This window comes from Carassius carassius, chromosome 15, assembly GCF_963082965.1.
Source record: "Carassius carassius chromosome 15, fCarCar2.1, whole genome shotgun sequence".
Classification (NCBI taxonomy): Eukaryota; Metazoa; Chordata; class Actinopteri; order Cypriniformes; family Cyprinidae; genus Carassius; species Carassius carassius.
In genome coordinates this window covers 17,793,434-17,816,798 of record NC_081769.1, presented here as the reverse complement: position 1 = coordinate 17,816,798, position 23,365 = coordinate 17,793,434, and the positions used below count along the sequence as shown (strand labels likewise).

General features: G+C 35.5%; 2 protein-coding genes across 4 annotated transcripts; both read left to right on the top strand.

The window, feature by feature from the left end:
* The first annotated feature begins 425 nt into the window (after positions 1-425).
* LOC132158340 (contactin-3-like) lies at positions 426-5,138 on the top strand. 3 transcript variants are annotated; one of them, XM_059567716.1, is made up of 8 exons: positions 426-693; positions 1,092-1,403; positions 1,506-2,145; positions 3,021-3,107; positions 3,442-3,470; positions 3,572-3,646; positions 3,815-3,883; positions 4,097-5,138. In XM_059567716.1, the coding sequence occupies exons 1-3, from the start codon at positions 633-635 to the stop codon at positions 1,811-1,813; spliced, it is 681 nt and encodes a 226-aa protein (XP_059423699.1). In that variant the 5' UTR covers positions 426-632; the 3' UTR covers positions 1,814-2,145; positions 3,021-3,107; positions 3,442-3,470; positions 3,572-3,646; positions 3,815-3,883; positions 4,097-5,138. The 3 variants fall into 3 exon arrangements, with proteins under 3 accessions (XP_059423699.1, XP_059423700.1, XP_059423698.1); XM_059567717.1 differs by having other exon boundaries at positions 1,512-2,145; positions 3,021-3,470; XM_059567715.1 differs by having other exon boundaries at positions 3,021-3,470.
* A 10,553-nt stretch (positions 5,139-15,691) lies between these two features.
* Positions 15,692-17,855, top strand: LOC132157913 (uncharacterized). The gene is made up of 3 exons (XM_059567172.1): positions 15,692-15,752; positions 16,978-17,280; positions 17,395-17,855. Exons 1-3 carry the CDS (start codon positions 15,692-15,694, stop codon positions 17,739-17,741), a joined length of 711 nt encoding a protein of 236 aa, XP_059423155.1. The 3' UTR covers positions 17,742-17,855.
* Positions 17,856-23,365: the final 5,510 nt, after the last annotated feature.

The following is a 23,365-nucleotide window of genomic DNA, read 5'->3' as shown; positions in this document are numbered from 1 at the left end:
AAATTTGTTAGATGAGTGTGTGATGAGTCACAAACTGATCTTCTGTACACTCCTTTTAAGTGATTTTTGAGGGACTAGGTGACTAAAGCACATTGAAAATGTACATTATTGGAATCTGTCATGCCATATTATTTGAAAATGGAAATCTGTTTCTAAGCTCAGTGCAATTAGTTCATCTGACATCCAACAACACATTACTATTCACTTGCTCGGTCATGTGTTTTAAGAAGTTTGATGGCTACTCGATTGCTCTTTAGGTTTTTGTTAAAGAATCATGTGTGACTTTTAATTCAGAGCCTTTACAGCGCTTGGCACATCTAACATTGCAGTAATAATTGAATGACTATATTACTAGGATCACATGGCATTCAGGAAACTGCTTAAAGAAGTGAAACTAACTGTGGTGCACTGTGGTCTCTACAATTAGACACATTTCCCATTAGACAACAGCCAAGACTCTAGAGGAGATGTAATCTAGGGTTGTAACAGAAAACTAAAAAATAATTAATTAATTAAAAGCAGGGTTTAAACATTCAGTTGGTCGGATAGAAGTTGTTAACACTCCCAGGGGCTGTTTAAATAAAGAGTTGTGATCATAAAATAAAGAGGAAGTGACTGAAGTTGATGATAAAATGGCTGAGAAGCGTCATATGCATCGCCTCGGACTGATTATCCTCTGTTCATTTCTCACAGGTAAAGAATCCATGCTATAACAAATCTTTGTGTTGTTGAATTAGTCTGGTAAAGAGTTTGGTTGAATATCAGCTCAGTTTAGTCTTGCAGCTTTTCATGTTGAGATTTTTGATTTGTGTATAGTGTTACTTTACATAGCCTACTGTATTACTCCTGAATGCCCTAATAGATTACTGGGCATAGTGTCACATGCAGAAATATGATGCATATTTCCTTTAATATCAAGAGAATGTTAGTGATTTTAACAACTCTTTTCTCTGATAAGAGACTAGTGTTTTTTTGATGGTGTGCCGTTTTCCTTAAGCAAGGAAAAATAGTTTTAAATATTTTGCTTTGTATGTCTTTGTGTTTGTGTTTTCGTTCTGTATATTGATTACTCAACCATATTTGTGTTTCAGGTACCATTGGAGGACCATTGGACACTCACGAGTTCTGCAGTTCTGGTGGAAGTGTCCGTCTGCCCTGTAATAATGCTCTTTCTGACTGCACATCAACTACATGGACCTATAGCAGACATTTAAAGTCAGTTGAACTGATCACTTTAGGGAAAAAGAAGAAAGACACAGAGAGACATGAGAGACTGAGTCTGGGCTCTGGCTGCTCTCTGAACATCAACAAAGTCACAAAAGAAGATTATGGATCTTACACCTGCCTACGATATGTGAATGGACAAGGAACTGATGCACGTGTTTATCTGCATTTTCTTCATGGTAATTTTATGTTTATGTGGTCAATTTATAATAACATATCCTTCTTTTACACTCAAATGAACAAATAAATGAAGTCTGTTGGGTCATTTGTTTTATTCTCAGTTTCAGTCTCTCCATCATCCACTCAGATCAGAAGCGGCAGCTCTGTAACTCTCTCCTGTCCGTTGTATTATGATCAAGTCTATTGTGATACTTTGGTCCGTGCTGAGGGAGTTCAGCTGATCTGGGTGAATCAGGCTGGTGAGGATCTACAGACAGACTCTAGATATCAGATATCTCCACCAGGACACTGTGACAGCACCCTGACAACAACACTCCTGGATGAAGATAACAACACAGAGTGGAGATGTCTGCTTACTCAGAGAAATGAAGTGAAGACCTCAGCCGCATATATTGTCATATTCAGGTGAGGAGACAATCTTTAATCAATTTAAAATAATCTCATTGACTGTAAATATCATCAGAACAAACTGGGCATACAAAAGCCTATTTTACTCTGACAGAAATATGAACTCAAGCATTGCTCCCAACAAATGAACTGTAGATAAGTGATAACAGCCCAACAAATGCTGTACATAAGTTATTTAAACTGAACAGAAAGTATTTGTAACCTTTTATGTAATGTGAGGAAGTATTCAAATATGATTGTAATTGTACAATCAGATGATGTAATTATATTTTCATCTGAACTATCTTTCATCCTGCACAGGAACATCAACTACGAACACATCCGAATCTCAAGGTACATGATGATTATGCTAATTAAACCACATGAAATTTTTCTAACATAATTCTACAGGGAAAAAAAATTTTGGCATAGTCTACAGCAGTACAGTTTTGCATTTTCTTAATGGCTGTGTTTATATATATATAGTATATAGGGATATCAAATAACATCAAATTATTTTTTATTTTAACATAAGAAACAACACGGTTTGATGATGTTTTTAAAACAATTTAACCATATTGTAATATAGCAACATTTCCAAAAATGCTTTCTAAATGTAAAAATTTTAACCTGTGTAGCTTTTTTTTTTATCCAGAATGGGCATCATATGAAGAGTTACGGAAATATTTTTGTTTTTTTTCTCTCATCTTTCTTTACTTTAGAATTATTGTTATTATTTATTTTTTGTTAAATCAGATTTTTTTTTCATGACTTAAATCTACATAACTGAAAGTGAAGACTACTTTTAGCACTACAACATTTCGTTTTGAAATGAAAACAAATAAAGCTTATTAGCATAAATAGCTTAGATGGCAAATGATACCAATTCTATGTGGCTGATTCCAGACCTAAACTCTCTATAAAGCTGAAGCTAATTGTCATAGAAATTGATGCTGCATTTTATTAATGATTTTGTATGTGTATAGATTTAAGTTTTGAGTTTGAATGCAATTGCAGAATACATTTAAAACAATACCAACATGTATTAATAATGAAATAAACCACAGGGAATAAATCCAAAGTCAGAGGTAGGGTTAAACCCCAAAAACCCCAACCAGTTAACCAGAGAGAGAGAAAAAAAAGCAGATAACCAGGACAAGATTAAGGAAACACTCATTACAGATGTTTCCTGCACATGACTGTGTCTGCCTGTCCTCTGTCTTCTTTAGTGACCGTGATCGTGATCTCTGTTCTGGCTGCTGCGTTACTTGTTGCCCTTGTTTCTGTTCTCTGGGTGATCTATAAAAAAAGAGCTCGTAAGTTTTTGTATTTCCTCCTTTGTATAATAATAAAAATATAATCAAATTTCACTTTATCATTAGCAATAAACCATCATTTTCATGTTGTATAAATCATAGAAACATACATATTGTATGAAAACATGTTGAACTATAAAGTTATGAAACAATACTTTATTCCAGTTGAGAATATCAGTGAGATTGAGTTATCAAGTAAAAATAAAGAATCTTTTTCATCACTGATTTCAGTAGGACAGCCAAATCCTTTTTATTTGAATGTAATTAGCATTGGAGACATTCTGTGTTTTGCATGTCTGTTTTATCATTACATGAGCATATTGCATTTTTATAGGTAATAAAGGAGGAACTGATAGATCTGTGGTGAGTTCAGGAATGCCAGTTATTTGGATGTGATTACTGTATTTTAAGTTCAGTAAAGTGTGTAATTCATACAATTACTAATAACTACTTGTTATCTGAAGGTCGAAGATAGGGATGAAAATAAAGGGACCTATGAATCCATCAAAATATCCATTCCTACTACGCCAAACACCAATGTGAGTTAACAGGATGACTCAAAATATCATTAAGAAGTTCATTAATTATGTGTCTATTTGTCTATTTTATAATGCAATGTATATACTTTTGTGTTACTTTAAGCACTGTATAGTCAGTTGTCTTTTACTGTATTAAACTTCATTTGCCATGTTTCTATTGATCTTTAGGTATAGAGAGCTGATGTGATCTATTCTGAGGTTACCGCTTCCAGTAAAAAACAAGTAAATATGCATTATGTGAGTAGATACGGCACCATCACATTCACTTGCTTTCCTTGCATTTCCTTCCATCACTGCCCAATAGCAGTCCTGTTCAGAGAAAATGTACCATCTCTCCTCTATATGCTGCTGATATGTAGCTCTGAATTTGCAGATAAATGTATCTTTAACAACAGAATAACTGGGGGTTGAAATGTACATGGACTGACAAAATGTGTGATGTTCTTTCAGAATGATTCTAATGATACAGTGAATTACGCTGCCATCAGAGGAACAGAAGATGCACCTCAGGATGGACTTTACGCCTCTGTGAACACCACCTCCACACCTCACAAATAAACTTTAGTTATGCAAATCATTGCATGACCTCAAATTATGAGCAGATCTGCAGTTTTTCACTCTGCAGAGATTTATGCATTTATGAGATTCATTGTGTTAATGGACAGAACTTTTATATTACATTTTTGAGGAATATACTGAGAAAATCTACAAACACAATTCTGAAGGAAATGTTAAAAAAGTTTTAAATGCATATAGCAGACAGAGAATTTTTAAAATAAAAAATATAAAGCATCTTATCATCTGAAGTCTGGGTCAGTTCACTTTAACATTGGCTTGAAGGTTTTCCAAGGTTGAATTTCTGTCTTAAATAATTTTATGATTCTCGCACTCAATCTTTTTTCTTTGTATTGACTTCCTTTGGGCTCTATTTTCAGAAAGCATGGTGTATCATTTCACCGCTATGCAGATGATACCCAAATTTATGTATCTTTTGAAACATGCTGCTCTAGAATCTCTTTTTGCATGCCTGGATGAAGTGAAAACATGGTTCTCTCAATTTTTTTATTATTTCTGAATGAATCAAAAACTGAGGTTATTGTCTTTGGCCCCAGTGAAAATTCAGGGAGCAGTGGTATCTGATCAAATTTATCCATACAATCATACACAAAATCTGAGGACTGGTGATCAAAGACTTCTCTCGTCCCCAGATCACAGTTAAAGCATAGAGGGGATAGAGCCTTTGCGGTTGCTGGCCCTAAGCTGTGAAACAGCCTTCCAGCTTATATCACACCGGCAACGTCTAAATGTTTTTAAATCATCTCTTAAAACCTATTTTTTTTCTTGGGCTTTTAATATATTGTGAGTTTATGTTATGAATCTGTGGGTTGTCATGTGTTCTATGTCTTTGTTCAACACTTTTGTCAGTCGTGCTTGTATTTAAATATGCTATATAAATAAAACACACTTGAAACTTGTTACTTCATCCTCCGTGTTTTCAGTTCCAGTTAAATGAGAAGTAAACAAACTTGCTTTAGATTGAGGAAACATTTAAAATCAGAATTCACTTTTAAAAAAGAATACTTGTAATACAATGTTATTTATTTATGTTTAAAACGTTAAGAAAATATGCAATCAATAGGATTAAACTAATGCATATATTATCTCTGAATTTTACAGTCGTGGCCAAAAGTTTTGAGAATTACATAAATATTAGTTTTCAAAAAGTTTGCTGCGAAACTGCTTTTAGATCTTTGTTTCAGTTGTTTCTGTGATGTACTGAAATATAATAACAAGCACTTCATACATTTCAAAGGCTTTTATCAACAATTACATGACATTTATGCAAAGAGTCAGTATTTGCAGTGTTGGCCCTTCTTTTTCAGGACCTCTGCAATTCGACTAGGTATGCTCTCAATCAACTTCTGGGCCAAATCCTGACTGATAGCAACCCATTCTTTCATAATCACTTCTTGGAGTTTGTCAGAATTAGTGGGTTTTTCTTTGTCCACCCGCCTCTTGAGGATTGACCACAAGTTCTCAATGGGATTAAGATCTGGGGAGTTTCCAGGCCATGGACCCAAAATTTCAACATTCTGGTCCCCGAGCCACTTAGTTATCACTTTTGCCTTATGGCACGGTGCTCCATCGTGCTGGAAAATGCATTGTTCTTCACCAAACTGTTGTTGGATTGTTGGAAGAAGTTGCTGTTGGAGGGTGTTTTGGTACCATTCTTTATTCATGGCTGTGTTTTTGGGCAGAATTGTGAGTGAGCCAACTCCCTTGGATGAGAAGCAACCCCACACATGAATGGTGTCAGGATGCTTTACTGTTGGCATGACACAGGACTGATGGTAGCGCTCACCTTTTCTTCTGCGGACAAGCCTTTTTCCAGATGCCCAAAACAATCGGAAAGGTGCTTCATCTGAGAATATGACTTTGCCCCAGTCCTCAGCAGTCCATTCACTATACTTTCTGCAGAAGATCAATCTGTCCCTGATGGTTTTTTTTGAAGAGAAGTGGCTTCTTTGCTGCCCTTCTTGACACCAGGCCATCTTCCAAAAGTCTTCGTCTCACTGTGCGTGCAGATGCGCTCACACCTGCCTGCTGCCATTCCTGAGCAAGCTCTGCACTGGTGGCACTCCGATCCCGCAGCTGAATCCTCTTTAGGAGACGATCCTGGCGCTTGCTGGACTTTCTTGGACGCCCTGAAGCCTTCTTTACAAGAATTGAACCTCTTTCCTTGAAGTTCTTGATGATCCTATAAATTGTTGATTTAGGTGCAATCTTAGTAGCCACAATATCCTTGCCTGTGAAACCATTTTTATGCAACGCAATGATGGCTGCACGCGTTTCTTTGCAGGTCACCATGGTTAACAATGGAAGAACAATGATTTCAAGCATCACCCTCCTTTTAACATGTCAAGTCGCCCATTCTAACCCAATCAGCCTGACATAATGATCTCCAGCCTTGTGCTCGTCAACATTCTCACCTGAGTTAACAAGACGATTACTGAAATGATCTCAGCAGGTCCTTTAAAGGAGCTATGTGGAGGTTTTTACTTAAAACAAATCTTTAAGATAGAGTTTTCATTTGTACATGTATGAGCCAACCATGATGTAAAAAAAAAAATGACACCTCGACTGTCCACCACGGTTGCCTCTATCAGCCTGTGGGCTCAATTGTGTGTGGAGGAGTCGGGCCCGAATTGGCGCGAAAATTCACAAAATGTGACGTCATGCGCGTTCTCGTCTACTTGGGCTTACAACCGTACGGCATGCCAGCCATTATAGTAAGCAGCGGCAATAGTGTTTTCAGATGGACTCTGCAGATGGAAAGAAGCGACCAGACTCCAGCACAACTCAGACACCCACGGACACTCCTCGTAAGTAAAAAAAAAAAAAAAAAGAGCGTGCGCACTGAGAACGAGCATGAGACTGGCTGCAGTTCCTCTAATGGCCACTGGTTTCAGTAACGGTTAGAAATGTCAGAACCTACGCAAAGCTCCTTTAATTAATCATCCTTTGGGGTCAAAATGACCCCAATGGATTTTTCCTTCATTTTTTAAAAGTGTTACCTTCATCGCAGGGGCATGAAACTCGGTGACATTTCCTAAATCATCTATCTAAACATGCACAAAAAAACTGGGCTTGATTTGGTTGTTCTAAAGGTGTGTAAAAAAAATTTACCTTTTAAGGTCTGAATTGAAAATGAATGGGAAAATGCAAAAAATGACTTTTTAAAATTTTGTTTGTCAAAAAAATAAAACTAAATCCATTATAAATCTGAAAATTTCTACAAATAAACCAAGATCTGGTCCTAGAGCATAAATAAAAAGTAGAACGAACTTTGTATCTCATACACACACACACACACACACACACAAACACACACATGTATGTGACTGCAACAGAGAGCATTTTTACAGAAATTGGCAAATAAAATTAACTAAACTGGCATAAATCTAAAAATTTTTACATTTAATTCAAGGTCTGGTCCTAGAGCATAAACCCAAAGTGGAACAAACTTTCTATCTCATACACACACACACACACACACACACACACACACACACAAACATACGTATGCCACTGCAACAGAGAGCATTTTTATAGAAATTGGCAAATAAAATTAACTAAACTGGCATAAATCTAAAAAATTTTACATTTAATTCAAGGTCTGGTCCTAGAGCATAAACGCAAAGTGGAACAAACTTTCTATCTCATACACACACACGCACACACACACACACACAAAAAACATACGTATGCCACTGCAACAGAGAGCATTTTTATAGAAATTGGCAAATAAAATTAACTAAACTGGCATAAATCTAAAAATTTGTACATTTAATTCAAGGTCTGGTCCTAGAGCATAAACCCAAAGTGGAACAAACTTTCTATCTCATACACACACACACACACACACACACATACACACACACACAAACATACGTATGCCACTGCAACAGAGAGCATTTTTATAGAAATTGGCAAATAAAATTAACTAAACTGGCATAAATCTAAAAAATTTTACATTTAATTCAAGGTCTGGTCCTAGAGCATAAACCCAAAGTGGAACAAACTTTCTATCTCATACACACACACACACACACACACACACACAAACATACGTATGCCACTGCAACAGAGAGCATTTTTATAGAAATTGGCAAATAAAATTAACTAAACTGGCATAAATCTAAAATTTTTTACATTTAATTCAAGGTCTGGTCCTAGAGCATAAACCCAAAGTGGAACAAACTTTCTATCTCATACACACACACACACACACACACACACACACACACAAACATACGTATGCCACTGCAACAGAGAGCATTTTTATAGAAATTGGCAAATAAAATTAACTAAACTGGCATAAATCTAAAAAATTTTACATTTAATTCAAGGTCTGGTCCTAGAGCATAAACCCAAAGTGGAACAAACTTTCTATCTCATACACACACACACACACACACACAAACATACGTATGCCACTGCAACAGACAGCATTTTTATAGAAATTGGCAAATAAAATTAACTAAACTGGCATAAATCTAAAAATTTTTACATTTAATTCAAGGTCTGGTCCTAGAGCATAAACCCAAAGTGGAACAAACTTTCTATCTCATACACACACACACACACACACACATACACACACACACAAACATACGTATGCCACTGCAACAGAGAGCATTTTTATAGAAATTGGCAAATAAAATCAACTAAACTGGCACAAATCTGAAAAATGTCACATATGCAACATGGAACAAGCTTGTAATATATATTCTATAATATTCTGCTTGTTCTTTCACATGTTTATTAGCCATGTGATTTATAAAAAAAGTTGTTCTGTGTACCCTTCACTCCTGTTCATTACAGTTTATTGGTGCTGTTGTTTTGTATTATATTGGTTTATTTACTTTTAAAATTCATCTTGTTCTAAAATCTCTTGTTCTAAAAAAATAAATAGTTGTTGATAAATAATTTTCTGAAATAAATAGTGTGTGATTACAATCATGTCATAGTGGTGACTTGTTTTTTTCAAATGTATGTATAATAATTTGCAAAAGCAGATAATTCAAAATATATTAGAAAACAACAACAAATTCTAACTCTGACAAAACTACAGATTTTTTTATGTATTTCAAAATGTTTAAATAAATATTCACAAAATATATATCATAAAGTTGTGAGGAGAAGTTGAAGCATCAAGAAAAATGAAGTGAAAATGAATGAGTCTCTATAGCACTCTAGTGGATACATGTGGCCATTGCACTTTAATTCCTAACCCATAAGAAATAAAGTTTTTTGACTAACCTTTAGATGGCAGTATTCTATCCCTAACACATAGAGCAATGTCCAGAAACTATTTAGATTTAATTAAGATCATCATTTAAGTGATTTTTTCTTTAAAAAATCATTTTTCATGAGCCAATTTATGGCCTAGTTATGTAATTGTGCAGTAAATAGGTAAAAAACTTCAAAATTTCCACAAAAACACAGCATAAATGTATAGTTGAGAAGTAAATAAAAAAAATGATATATAGTTTTCCATATAAAAAATGTATATTTCCTTATGCAATCGCTTTTTAAAAGTTTGGGGTAAAAATGACCCCAAAGACTTTAAGTGTTGTCCTTTTTTAGGAGTGATTAAAGGTTAATGACAGCAATGAAATGCAGTGGAAAGGTTTTTTCATAGACAGTAAAAGAAATGGACACAGCGACCCCATTGGAACTCAATTGAGACAAGTGAAGCACGTTTTTAGCTATTTTTAGCACTTCCGTTTCTGACGCGCAGACTCAAACTAAGCTTGATGACGTCAGCAACCTGTCTGCCAGATGTAAATCTTCTAAGTGGCTGTGCGTCTAAACTGCCGTCGTTAATCTTGCAGAGACGGCGAGCTTGAGCGGGGAGTTCTTTGGCGTGAGTGAGAAGGAGTAAGTATTCTGATTAATTATTTTGTATAGTATTTTAAAATGTAACGCCAGTACGCCATATTAAGTTAATTGCCTGCGAGCTTCTCCTCCTGTCTGTACGGTAATGCGACAGAGAGTCGAGTGGTTATGACGCAATCGTTAGCCTATTTTTACAAAAACTGTTTCTACGGGGCCATAATGTAACATAGAAGGTAATGGAGCACTTTATACATTGTCGTGTATCTTTAGAAATAAATAATGGACAAATGGAATCTTTAAACGCCTCAGATGTAAAGTTATTCGCTGTCAAAATGACGCCAAAATGAATGGGAGGTCAATGGGATGCTAACGCAAGTGAAGTTCTGCTACAAGATGGCAGCACCCGGCCGACTTCAACTTCCGGTCGGCTTCCTTGCCGCCTGGGTTTTTTTGGGATTAAGTTAATTTTCATGGCAAAGAAGGACTATGCAATTCATCTGATCACTCTTCATAACATTCTGGAGTATATGCAAATTGCTATTATAAAAACTTAAGCAGCAACTTTTACAATTTCCAATATTTATGTAATTCTCAAAACTTTTGGCCATGACTGTATTTTATATACTTCTGTAACATTTTTAGTATTAATGGTTTATTTGACTTTTTTTTGTAATTAACTTTTATTTCTTGTATTTAAGGATATTCTTGGGATTATACAATTTCTGTGCTATTTTAGTATTATAACACAGGTGGCATAACATGTTGCATAATACATAGATTTTTCAAGATTCAACATTTTTATTTGTCACACATGGTTATATGGAGAGCATATGACAAGCAGTCAAATGTAAGTAACCACCATCATGTTATATGTTTTCCAGTTATATGCTTATTTTTTAGAACCGTTTCAAATCATTTGACTGTTCTGTGTGAGAACTAGCTTGAGAAACTGTGTAAGTTTGCTCAGACTGATGAAACAGACATATATAGAAATGATGATCTGGGTGTGAATTCAGTTTAGACTGAATCATTCCACCAGCAGTTCCTCTTCTTTCTTCTAGCAAGTTGATCCATATCCTTCAATTCTATATTGGTCTCAACATTACAACACTTCATTGTGTTGGTGCTCTCATCTCATAACCCCCCACCCCACCCCCCAGATACTCTTCTTAGAATTGGCCACATAAAAACAAACTCACTGGCTGATGGTGAGAACTGGCCAGTTGCATAAACTTAGCCACCATCTTAAGTCTGTGTATTAAGAACTAGTGTGACCAACTAGCAGTTGCCAAAGGATAATCAGTCTTACTTTTCCAATAGAAGACCAATCTACAGTTTCATAATGTTAATGCAGCTGGTCCCTCAGAATAGGCAAAGTAAAAATGTTTGGCCGCTTTGAGAGTTGCTTAATGAATCAGTTGTAAGAGACTCAATGTCAAATCAATGATCTAATAAAAAATAAATATAAACAACATTTTAATAACTACATACAGCTTATGCTGTTGTTTCTCACTGTGTTATCATTTAAATGTAGAAACCCATTCGATGATTATCTTTTTTTTTTTCTTCCTGTAAATGCATTTCAGGAATATTCATTGATCTCTTTTAAGAATTGACTGCATATTAAAGGCTTTGCAATATCCCAACGACACATCGGCTGTCTGTTCTTCTTGCTTTTGTTAACTGATTATAATGAATCATTGCATTTGTATCTTATTCTTAATATAAACATTCATATAAACAATGTTTCTCAGGACTGAATTGAATCTTGCACCTCTGTAACTGAAGTGAGGAATACTTTGTGGACTGGTACACACAATGTAATCATATGTCGTATGTTCAGCCGACTTCACATTTCGTCAACTTCAGTTTAATGGTTCCTCTACAGCTCTGCCGAGCAGAACACTTTCAAACATCACTGCGTTACTCACAAAAGAAATAGCGTAACTTTTAAAAACAGTTACTGGAAAATAAACTGTTGCACAAGTGGAGAATCAATTATTAAAATTGTACATTTGATCAACAAGCAGATTCTAAAATAAGCATCCCAAACTGACCAAAATCCTGCAAGTAAATCAGATCAACACTTGGGTTTGTTTGTAAACATATACAAGATTTACAATGTCGATTATAGGATCACATTCTCAGGTAATTATATTATGAGGTATTTTTATAATTATTGACTGTTAGAGTTTCTGATGGTTCTTCACAGAGGCATAAAGTTGACTGCAGTTATCCTGAGGTCCAGCTGTTGCTCCTCTAATGGCAGCATAAGTCACTTCATTAACCTGAATAAAAATAAGTGTTACTCACAGTTATCATAGCACGTGTTAGAGCTTAATTCAAGAAACAAATTTAGAAGAATTTAAAAAGAAAAAAAGCTGATTTGGTGCACAAAATATCATGCTGAAAGAAGGTGGATGGAATCAGACATTGATGGAAGAACAAAGAAGTGTTATACTCACTTTGTTCTTTTTGGCTTGAATTTTGCTGTATATGGCAACGTCAGCATAAGTCATATCTCTTTTCTGCTCCTAAAAAACTATGCAAAAATTCAACCAATTAAAAAAAAGAATGAAAAACAACTTTGTAAAGTTGATTAATTATTTTCTCTGCAGGTCCTGACTGACTGAAGAATGAAATACCACTGCTGCACAGTTTATCGTTATGTCATGAATAAATGAAAAACAGTTGCTGGAAATATTGGGGCTGAAATGTAAATTGCTTAATACTGAACTGTTGTATACAGAGAATATCATGAAATTGTGCTGTCTCCTTTATAATATCTCCTTAGAAAAAGTCTGAGACAATGTGTTGTGGCAATTTTCTATTTCAAGAAAGGTCAACAGTCATACAGATCTCAAAGCCCAACTCAACATCTATACCTTCATCAAATCCAGATGATTTGATCTCATCCAATCATAATGCATATTCAACATATGTCCATTTAAGGTGCCTAACTATGTCCTCCAGATGCGTTTTTCTAATAAGCCAGGACGTCTAAAAAGCTGACATAACATTTTCTCATCTCACACTCAGATTTCCTGTTATGTCTCTCATCTATCTCATGACAAACTTAAGCACATTAATTAGACATTCAGTAAAGAAAGAGCACTATTTAGTAAAGCAAATAAAACTACTAATAAAATTAACAAAATAACATTTCCTCCACACATGGATTCTAGCTACGTTTTCAAATTAGTAACAGAGGATAAACCTTAGGGTATACCGTATTTCATTTTTAGACAGGAATGAAAGCGAGGCTGTGAGGGATAGAGGTAGCCTACAGTGTGTTCAGGGGATTGTACTGTCATTTAATGACATGCTGATTGTTTAGGTGACAAAACATCTGTCTGAAAAATATTCATCAAATAGTTTATTTACATTAGTGCTGGGAGTAGTACATTTAGAAATGTTGTTTGTATCATTGGTTACATCATATTTATTAATATGTGTGACCTTTAGCCAAGAAACAGTACAAATATGACTGATTTGACATTTAGCTGATGCTTTTATGTAAATAAAAACAGTCCACGCATAACATACAGGGTTGCAAAATTATATTTACCACAGAGTCTTTAATTAAGAATTAAGTTTTTCTTAGTTCGTTAAAAAAATAAAATAAAAATCTTACATCATTCACTTTCCCTTAATGATATTTTAAATAAGTATGACTTCAGTTCTTCTGTAGAACACAAAATAAGAAGTTACCACTTGATACCACTGACTTCCTCTGTATGGTCACTTAATAATAGAGTAGGCCAGTTTGTAGAACTGAGAAGTCCATGATGTCAGAAAACCACAAGAGGGCAGCAAGTAACCCATTTCCTGTGTGAGTAAACTCACATTGATGACAAAAGTGGAGCTTGGATTGTCACACTCCCAATTCAGGGCACAGACATAGACTTTAAAATGAACACAGGCGCTGACATAAGTGTCATTTCTGAGAAAACCTTCTCAGTTTTGAAGTACAAGCCAAAACTTAAAGTTAATGTGAAATTTAGAGCCCAAGGGGGTACATTGCAATGCAAGGGTCAGTTCAGAGCTAAGACTACCTTTAAAGAGGAGCAGCATATTTTTGAAGCATTTGTGGTGATTGGTCCCTATATAAACAATCTCCTTGGTCGTGATGCAGCAAGTGAAATGGGTTTAGTTAAGAGGCTAGAAGAGCTCCAACCCATTTATTTTTCTGAACTGGGTTTAGTGAAATCTGTCTCAAGGAGGATGCTGTACCATACAGTGTGCACACTGCAAGACGGGTGTCCGTGCCCTTGCTTCCAAAAGTCAAGGCGGAGCTAGAGAGAATGGTACAATGTGGTGTTGTTGAGGAGATCACTGGCCGTTCCAAAGAAGACAGGGCCTATGGATCTGAAACAAATAAATAAAGCTGTAAAAAAGAGAGAAATTTGTGCTGCCAACAATTGACGACATCCTTCCTAGGCTAGCACATGCCGAAGTTTTCACACTTCTTGATGCAGCTAGTGGCTTCTTGCTGATTCCACTGGATATGGAATGTGCTAAACTGACAACATTCATTACACCTTTTGGAATATATTTTTTCAGCAGGCTCTCAGAGGTTATTCGACCTCTCAACGAGCTGTTGAAATGAGATGTAGTATGCAAATGTGCAAAAATATATGCAATCTAATTGGATTTTTTTTCAGTTTGTTGGATCTAAACTTGGAATTAAACATTTGATACTTTGCACCATTGAAACAGAATGATTTGTGAATGGTTTATAGCAAAAAGGGAAATGGCAAATTAAAAACTATTTAAAGAAAGAAGAGGAACTGACTGAAAATAGAAATTCACACCCATCAGTCTAAACTGAGTCACCCTGTTCTCTCTGTGGGTTGAACCAGAGTGGTCAAACTGAGCTCTCACACTCTGTAGTAAAATGTATCCAAACTTCAAATAAAATGAAAAATAAGTTACTACTTTTTAGTTACACAACAATTAACAAGCAAGGCAACATTTAAAGCTTGTTAATAGATACAAATATTGCTGATTATAAAAATGTTTAAACCTGAATGTTTTGTAGTCCTGTTGTGTGTTTTGAGATCTGATGGATGGTTGAGTTATTGATGTAGATGCATTGTGTTTATAGCATTAACATTTTTAATGGGTCCAGTTATACCTGGTTCATTTATTTCAGTGCACTTTAGAAAATAGCAGTGTTGAATTTAAGTGTCACTTATAAGGTAGAATCAAAAATATATATATATACATAACTGCTATATTTTTACGTCTGCGTAGCCTAAACATCAAGAATCGCATGGTAGGCTATAAATAGTTTAAGTAACAAGCCTAAACAATCAACACCTGAACTTAACCATGGTAAATGATGAGAAGGGAGCAGCACGAGAAGAATCAAATGAACAGCAAATGCTATATCAAACAGGAAAACAAACAAAATACAAAACATGAGGAATAAACCACATGTATACAGTATATCGTATAGATACTACTTTTCTTCATTCAATTCTTCATTCATATGATTTCTTCTGTATCATAGTGTCAGGACTAATCAGATGGTGAAATCAGACTGCAGCAGAGGAAGTGATCACTGACAGGAGGAGCTGATGATGTTTAAGGGAAGAGCTGTAACCATATAATGAAAATAAAGACTGACAGAAACAGACGATGACTGATAAGTGTCACATGTGTCTGCTGGGACTGATCCTTCTCTGTTCACTTCTCACAGGTAAAAACAATCTGCATATGATCTATAAGATAAAAGATGCATGATGTGAACAACCATCTATACAAACAATTTAGTTAAATTATTCTGACATTGTGTCTGAAGTTTAAATATGTACAATTATATTTTGATGAAATTTTTTTTTCTTATTGCATGTTTAGAATTGTGCATATACTACTGTTACACTTTAAATTCTCTTGCAAAGCTCTATTTATGTTAAAAGAATTATAAAGTAAACTCTGGAGTGTTATAGAAAGCAGGTTATGTAGCATATCTGGGTTAGTTTACGAATATGTGAACACATAATTTTGGCTCCTATAGCTTTCGGATTATGTAGCCATAGCAACCTATTCTCTGAACAAAATTTGACCTGAGCAGCCGGTCACACAATATTATATTATATATTTTATCTATATTTTATATACAATATATTTTAATTCTAAAGCTCATTTTACACAGCATGGATCTGCATTCAAAAGCATTTTTGCTTGTTATAATTTTTTATTTCTATTAAAAAAGGTCATACATCTCGCAGCCATATTACCTTTGCAAGCACATAGGGCTTAATACAGTTTATTTCATACTAACGAATTACAAACAATACAATTTGTACAAAAAGTTTTGGGTTAATCAGCATGAAGTTCGGGGGTTTGTGTGACAGTTAGTTAACCTTGCTTTCTGCAATACTACCCTGAACTCATGTTGCTCTGCCTTGATCATTTGTTTGACAAGACAAAAATGAGTGTATTTACAGACTGTATTTCATCAAGAAAGTGTCTGCATAAGTAATTAACACAGATTATTATTATTAAATTGGCTTGAGAAAGTGAACTTACTAAAATGCTATTTGAACTTTTTGTTATTCTTATTTTATCTATCTATCTATCTATCTATCTATCTATCTATCCATCTATCCATCTATCCATCTATCTATCCATCCATCCATCCATCCATCCATCCATCCATCTATCCATCTATCCATCTATCCATCTATCCATCTATCTATCTATCTATCTATCTATCTATCTATCTATCTATCTATCTATCTATCTATCTATCTATCTATCTATCTATCTATCCATCCATCTATCGTTTATTCAAATTTCTTTAACTCAACATCTTCAAACTACAAGTTTTTTAAAACACTTAAAATAGGCTTTCTAAAGCCAGCTTCAAAGTTTTTTTACAATCTTGAATTGTCTTTTGTTATTATTATTATCAATAATAGGTACCATTGGAGGACCATTGGACACTCACGAGTTCTGCAGTTCTGGTGGAAGTGTCCGTCTGCCCTATAATAATGCTCTTTCTGACTGCACATCAACTACATGGACCTATAGCAGACATTTAAAGTCAGTTGAACTGATCACTTTAGGGAAAAAGGAGAAAGACACAGAGAGACTGAGTCTGGACTCTGACTGCTCTCTGAACATCACCAAAGTCACAAAAGAAGATTATGGATCTTACACCTGCCTACGATATGTGAATGGACAAGGAACTGATGCACGTGTTTATCTGCATTTTCTTCATGGTAATTTTATGTTTATGTGGTCAATTTATAATAACATATCCTTCTTTTATACTCAAATGAACAATACAAATAAATGAAGTCTGTTTGGGTCATTTGTTTTATTTTCAGTTTCAGTCTCTCCATCATCCACTCAGATCAGAAGCGGCAGCTCTGTAACTCTCTCCTGTCAGTTGTATTATGATCAAGTCTATTGTGATACTTTGGTCCGTGCTGAGGGAGTTCAGCTGATCTGGGTGAATCAGGCTGGTGAGGATCTACAGACAGACTCTAGATATCAGATATCTCCACCAGGACACTGTGACAGCACCCTGACAACAACACTCCTGGATGAAGATAACAACACAGAGTGGAGATGTCTGCTTACTCAGAGAAATGAAGCGAAGACCTCAGCCGCATATATTGTCAGGTATTCTGGTAAGACACAAAATTTCTTTAATCGGTATTGGAAGATTATCCGTTAAGGAAACATGACATGATTGATTACTAATGTTATAAGTTCAGGACAAACCTAAGGTTATGGGCTGCAGCTCATTGTGTTTTACTCTAATATAAATGATAACTGTGTTTATAATGTATTTGTATTGTAACCAGGGCCATTTCTGAGCATAAAGGGTTCCTCACCAAAGTACTTACTTCCATTATCGCTAGCAGAATTTTTATTTGAAGGCAAGATCATCAGTGATGCTTTCATTGTTTATTTATATAGATAAATAGATCATTACCTCAAACACTGAGATGACTTCAGCTGCACACACACACATGCTGTTAATAACACAATGAATTTATGCATGTCTTATTTATGTCACATTGTGTTTGAACTGAACTAATAACCAATATGTATATGTCCAGGTGACAGTGCATCAGAAACTGAATACTTCCTGACTGATGGATCATTATTCAGAGGTATGAAATGGGTTTGCATGCACTAAAACTAAAATTTGAATTTGAAAACGGTTTGTCAGTAATTGTTCAATGCTTCATACACTGTTAATAAGCAATTTACAGTTTCATATACATTCTCTGCTTTCTCTCTATCATCTGTCCACACATCTTTCCTGCAGTGTTTATGATTATTGTTGAGATTGCAGTGTTTGCGGCTCCTACTGTGATTCTCCTTCAGATCCTCTGTGCAAGAAGAGCTGGTGAGTTTTGAACATCACAGAATCTGATGATCCACATTGATCTTTAACAATCATAAATAATCACTAATTGGAGAGGTCAGTAAATTGTTTTTATTGATTTATTTCATTTATTTAGGAAGGAAGAACTCTCAGCACCCAAAGGAAATAGAGATGTCTACAGTATTATAATGAAATAGCCTTTATAAATGTACTATTTATAAAAAGATTCCAGCTCAATTTATTTTAAAGATATTTTTGTTATTTGCATACAGCTTTCAATGTCATTTTCCAGTGCTTTATATTGTACAGACTGCTTTTAAATATGATATTAAATACAGTAATCAACAAAGCGAGACAGATACCTTAATAAACATATGATTGTTTACACAGAAATCATAATATAAATTTCTATTTTATTTTTTATTTTAAAATAAATTCAACTTTTACAAAAAAAATTGAAATGTTTTAATAGTCCAGTTAATTTCTCACATGATATTGTATATTTACAGATGTTTTATTTTTCCACAGATCATTTCAATGCAGAGACAAATCCTTACCTATGTTTCTTCTTAACCCTAAATAAGAAAATACATTGTACATTGTGAATACAATAATTGTATTCCCCAAACACAACATCATTCAACGTGATTTTATTTAAGTTTTAAAAATATAAGTATTTTGGGTAAATGAGTAATATTTACATAAAATAAAAGAGAAAACATACTGTAGTATTTATTTATTTCATATACCAGAAGCCACTGGATAAAATGAAAGACAGAAAAGGTATGCTCATCAAACAACATTTACTAGAAAAGCAGAAACCCACTCGTATCTCTAGGCAGGATAACTTAATAGATAAGCTGAAATAAACCATCTAAAACTGATATACATGTAAAAGAAAAAGGAAGAAAACATGATTTTTGTTTGTCAAACAAAACATCCTGGCCTGCAATTGAGAAATTCACTTGAAGAATGAATCAACAAGCTCATGAACTTATACGACAGCAAGGCTGCTTTGAGCTGTAGTTTATCTGGGCCAAGCGAGACATGCTGTCAGCATTATAAAACGACACCTGCTTTCTGTCACAGTCCAGATACAACCCTATCTTCTGTGGTTTGTCTCGAGTATTCAATGTAGTGTCCTTTCCATCACAGGACAGAACGTATCCTTTACTGTGTTTAAGGTGGAGCAGGATCTCACTCTCAGCTGACTTTGCTGCACTTAGCTCTTTTTCTGATCCCATCTTTACTCCCACAGTCCAGTCTGGCTTTTCTCTGACCTCTATTTCCCAGTAGTGCTGGCCAGCTTGGAAGTTTTCCTCTGAAACTGTCCCAGGGTTGAAGTTTTTATACAGAACAGTGGCTCTGTCAGCTTGTCGGATTCTGGCGCCCCCTGGAGACACTTTTAAGTATGACTGTCCAGGATTTTTCAAGTTCAAACTCTCAGGAACTATATGGAATTACATTTGCTTCAATAAAAATTAACAAAACTTTATAAAACTGAACGTAACTTTTTCAGAAACTATCAAAAATATGCCATTACAAAAGAAGAAAAACACAATAAAAATGAAAAAAATTAACACAGTTGCACAAATGTAACAGGCTCTTCAAATATGCTTCATTTTTGTTAATGTTTTTCGAAAATTCGTTTTCGCTGATCTAGGATTCTGAATGCATTGCCACAGATTTCGCTTTTGCTTCGCAGTTTTTCGTTTGGAGTTTTGACACAAACCTCTCATGGGGGCGGGCTTAACAGTGATCTACTCTTATTGGTACTCTGTTTTCTGAGTGTAGTGACATGACGAAAATAAGTGTACAGTTTCTTCAGAACTCGAACAAAAAGAGCATGTAAGATCAATGTCAAATGTAAATCTTTGTATAAATTTCTTTACAGGCTAGAACCTGTGTATGAGCTTAAAATAAATTTCTCTCACTTTGTCTGTGAAAAATAATTTTGCGGTAGAGACCAGATTTAATCACAAGACCACAAGAGCTTTCATAACAATTTAACCACAAGAGCTTTGTTAAATTGTTAAAAATTTTTAACAATTTAACCACAAGAGCTTTCATAAGCGCGGCGCGCGCCACTGAGTGATGTCTGTACTTCCCAGTCAGAGAGCACCTGTCCATCAAAAGCTCACTATCCAATCAGAGTAGATCACTGTTAAGCCCGCCCCCATGAGAGGTTTGTGTCAAAACTCCAAACGAAAAACTGCGAAGCAAAAGCGAAATCTGTGGCAATGCATTCAGAATCCACGATTAGCAAAAACGAATCTTTGAAAAACATTAACAAAGAATGAAGCATATTTGAAGAGCATGTTAAATTTGTGCGACTGAGTTAATTTTTTTCATTTTCATTGTGTTTTTCTTTTGTAATTTTTTTATTTTTGATATTTTTTGAAAATGTTACGTTCAGTTTTATAAAGTTACGTTCATTATTATTCAACTAAATGGAATTCCATAGAACTACAGCACAGACACAGACAGAATCATTATTAAAATTGATGAATGGGAAGTTTTAGTAATTCTTACAAGACAGCACTTTGCTACACGTCCTGGTTACAGTTTGTTTTAAACCCATAATCATAAAAATTTAACTTTTACAATTATTTCCTCAAACCAATAAATGTCCGGATTTCCTCCATTCAAACTTGGTTTACATTTTTAAGAAATTAAAGTTAAAGTTTGAAAATCTCCTGTCGATTTACATTATTAAAATGGTTGAGGTTCAATTTGTTACTAACTGAATGTCAATGTGATATAATTTGCCTATTTTATTTAATGTATTTTTAATGTATTTCTCACACACAGCTGACAGAAACAGAAAAGACAAGCACAGGGTCGTGACAAGCAACGTACCAAAGTCTAAAATTTAACCTCACATAAAACTTCAGCATGTTACTTTACAAGGGCATTTGGGCATTTTAACACGGGGAGTCTATGGGATTAACTCCCTTTGCAGCCAGCCTCTAACGGGCAGTCGATGAATTGCAGTTTTAGTCACTTCCTTGTTGGCTTCACAAGAGAGAGCCACCACAGGCTCAAAACCTGGATGATCTGTTATACAGGCAACACCATTCATCTGTTTGCATCTGTGCATAAATTTGCAAGAAAATTGACTTCAGTACTTGTTGGTATAGGCTAGAACATAAATAAGTTTAAGTGATATTGCTTCACAAACCATTCAGTGCATTAGTAGTATTACCTGTGTTATGTCTTTGCAACATACTCCCCGGGACCGAGTCTGGAGCAATTACCACATGAACACCTATTATAAGATTAAAACACTTTAAACATTACTTTAAAACAGGACTTATAGTTACACATGTCCGCAAAACAAAAAGTGTCTAGTTTACTTTTGCAGCATTCCAATGCAGGTTGTACCAGTGGGCCCTGTTTGAAATTGTTAAATTTGTATGTTCATTCTATTTATTTATTTGTGCTATTTACACAATGTTTACATTTTCTTTTCACGTGTCCACGTACAGAAACCGAATAAATCAAATGTTTCACATTATCACAGGTTGTTTACTATAGTTTAGAAAATGGTAATAAAATATGACAAGAACTCAGAGTTTAAACTGTCAGAACAAATTCATCTTGATAATGTCAGATAACTTTGATAGAAAGGTATGTATGTATGTATGGATTACAATCTATCAAAAATTCTGACATGTTAGTATGACAATATTTACACAGCTATCAATACTTTGTTGACCAGTAACCAAGCAATGCTTAATGAAAAAATAATAATAATAAAAGATATCAAAACAATCTAAAATTATATCTGGTGTCTGAATAAGTTTTGGTTTGCCTGTGGATTATTGTTAAAAATACAAAGTAATTCAGTCAAGAGCAGTGAGTGATTTCTTTCATTTTCTTGGATTAACATTACAGCTTCTAGTAAATTAGGCATGGTCACTTTAAGAGACAATGCATCCATCATAATGATACATGTCCGATTTCTTTCCCCACTGTTGACATAACCGAGAGTTTCTTCAAGGATACTCTCCAAGACGGATATTTTGACATAATTTTGTGTGTATTTGTTGGTACAAGAGCAAGAAGAGGCAAATTCAGTGTTCAAGCACTTTGAGATGTGTCTCCTTGCGTATGCCCTGTGCGCACAGTACACAGCACTTGGCTGCTGAATTGGGCTCTTTTACATATTTACATACTGTTTGTTGTTGGCGGCTGTACTGCGTTTGAGCTCCGTCACTATATTCTTTTCATTGACTATTTTTAACTCAAAAATCAATTGTATACATCATCGTTTCCGTTTATATAACGTGTGAATATATCCTCTATTGTATTCTACAACAAAAACAATCAGAGCGCCTCGCTATCACTAGTTTTATTTTGATCTCCCGGGTCCGCTATTAGCTTTTAGCCCGTTAGCATCAGCGGCGTGGCTGCTGCTAACTGCGCTAACATTGCTAATACTCTATTCACACACATTAACACTGCTGTACTCACTGTTACTTGCTTTAATGGCGGATGAATGTCTCCACTCTGTGCAGCTCGAGCTCGAGGCCGTGGGAAAGCAGATTCGCGACCTGGAGGTGAGGCAGGCCCAGCTGAGAGAGCGGAGAACCGCGCTGGAATCATCCCGGGCTGACGCTCACAAGTCCGGGGTAAGTATACAGCGATCTGTTAACAGTCCCACCACGTCTACTCCGTGTGTTTCTCTGCACAGGCCCGGTGCACCCAGGACGCGATCTTCCCAGATGTCCTCCACTGCGACGCCGGGACACCACGGACCCTGGGTGCATCCACAGCGGAGGACGCGAGCCGGGTCCCGGGCGACGACTTCTCCCCCTCCTGCCTTCGACATCTCCATCCGGAACCGCTTCGCTCCCCTCCGCGAGACAGGACGCGACGCTGTGATCATCGGAGACTCCATCGTCCGACACGTAAGTGCTACGTTAGCCGAAGGTAAAGTGCACACTCATTGTTTGCCTGGT

Bases quoted from the DNA above. Each gene is read 5' to 3' on its own strand.
- LOC132158340 (XM_059567716.1), top strand. From the start codon at position 633: ATGGCTGAGAAGCGTCATATGCATCGCCTCGGACTGATTATCCTCTGT. The intron at 694-1,091 runs GTAAAGAATCCA...TTTGTGTTTCAG, and splicing joins CCTCTGTTCATTTCTCACAG to GTACCATTGGAGGACCATTG. The intron at 1,404-1,505 runs GTAATTTTATGT...TTTTATTCTCAG, and splicing joins TTATCTGCATTTTCTTCATG to TTTCAGTCTCTCCATCATCC.
- LOC132157913 (XM_059567172.1), top strand. From the start codon at position 15,692: ATGACTGATAAGTGTCACATGTGTCTGCTGGGACTGATCCTTCTCTGT. The intron at 15,753-16,977 runs GTAAAAACAATC...TATCAATAATAG, and splicing joins TCTCTGTTCACTTCTCACAG to GTACCATTGGAGGACCATTG. The intron at 17,281-17,394 runs GTAATTTTATGT...TTTCAGTTTCAG, and splicing joins TTATCTGCATTTTCTTCATG to TCTCTCCATCATCCACTCAG.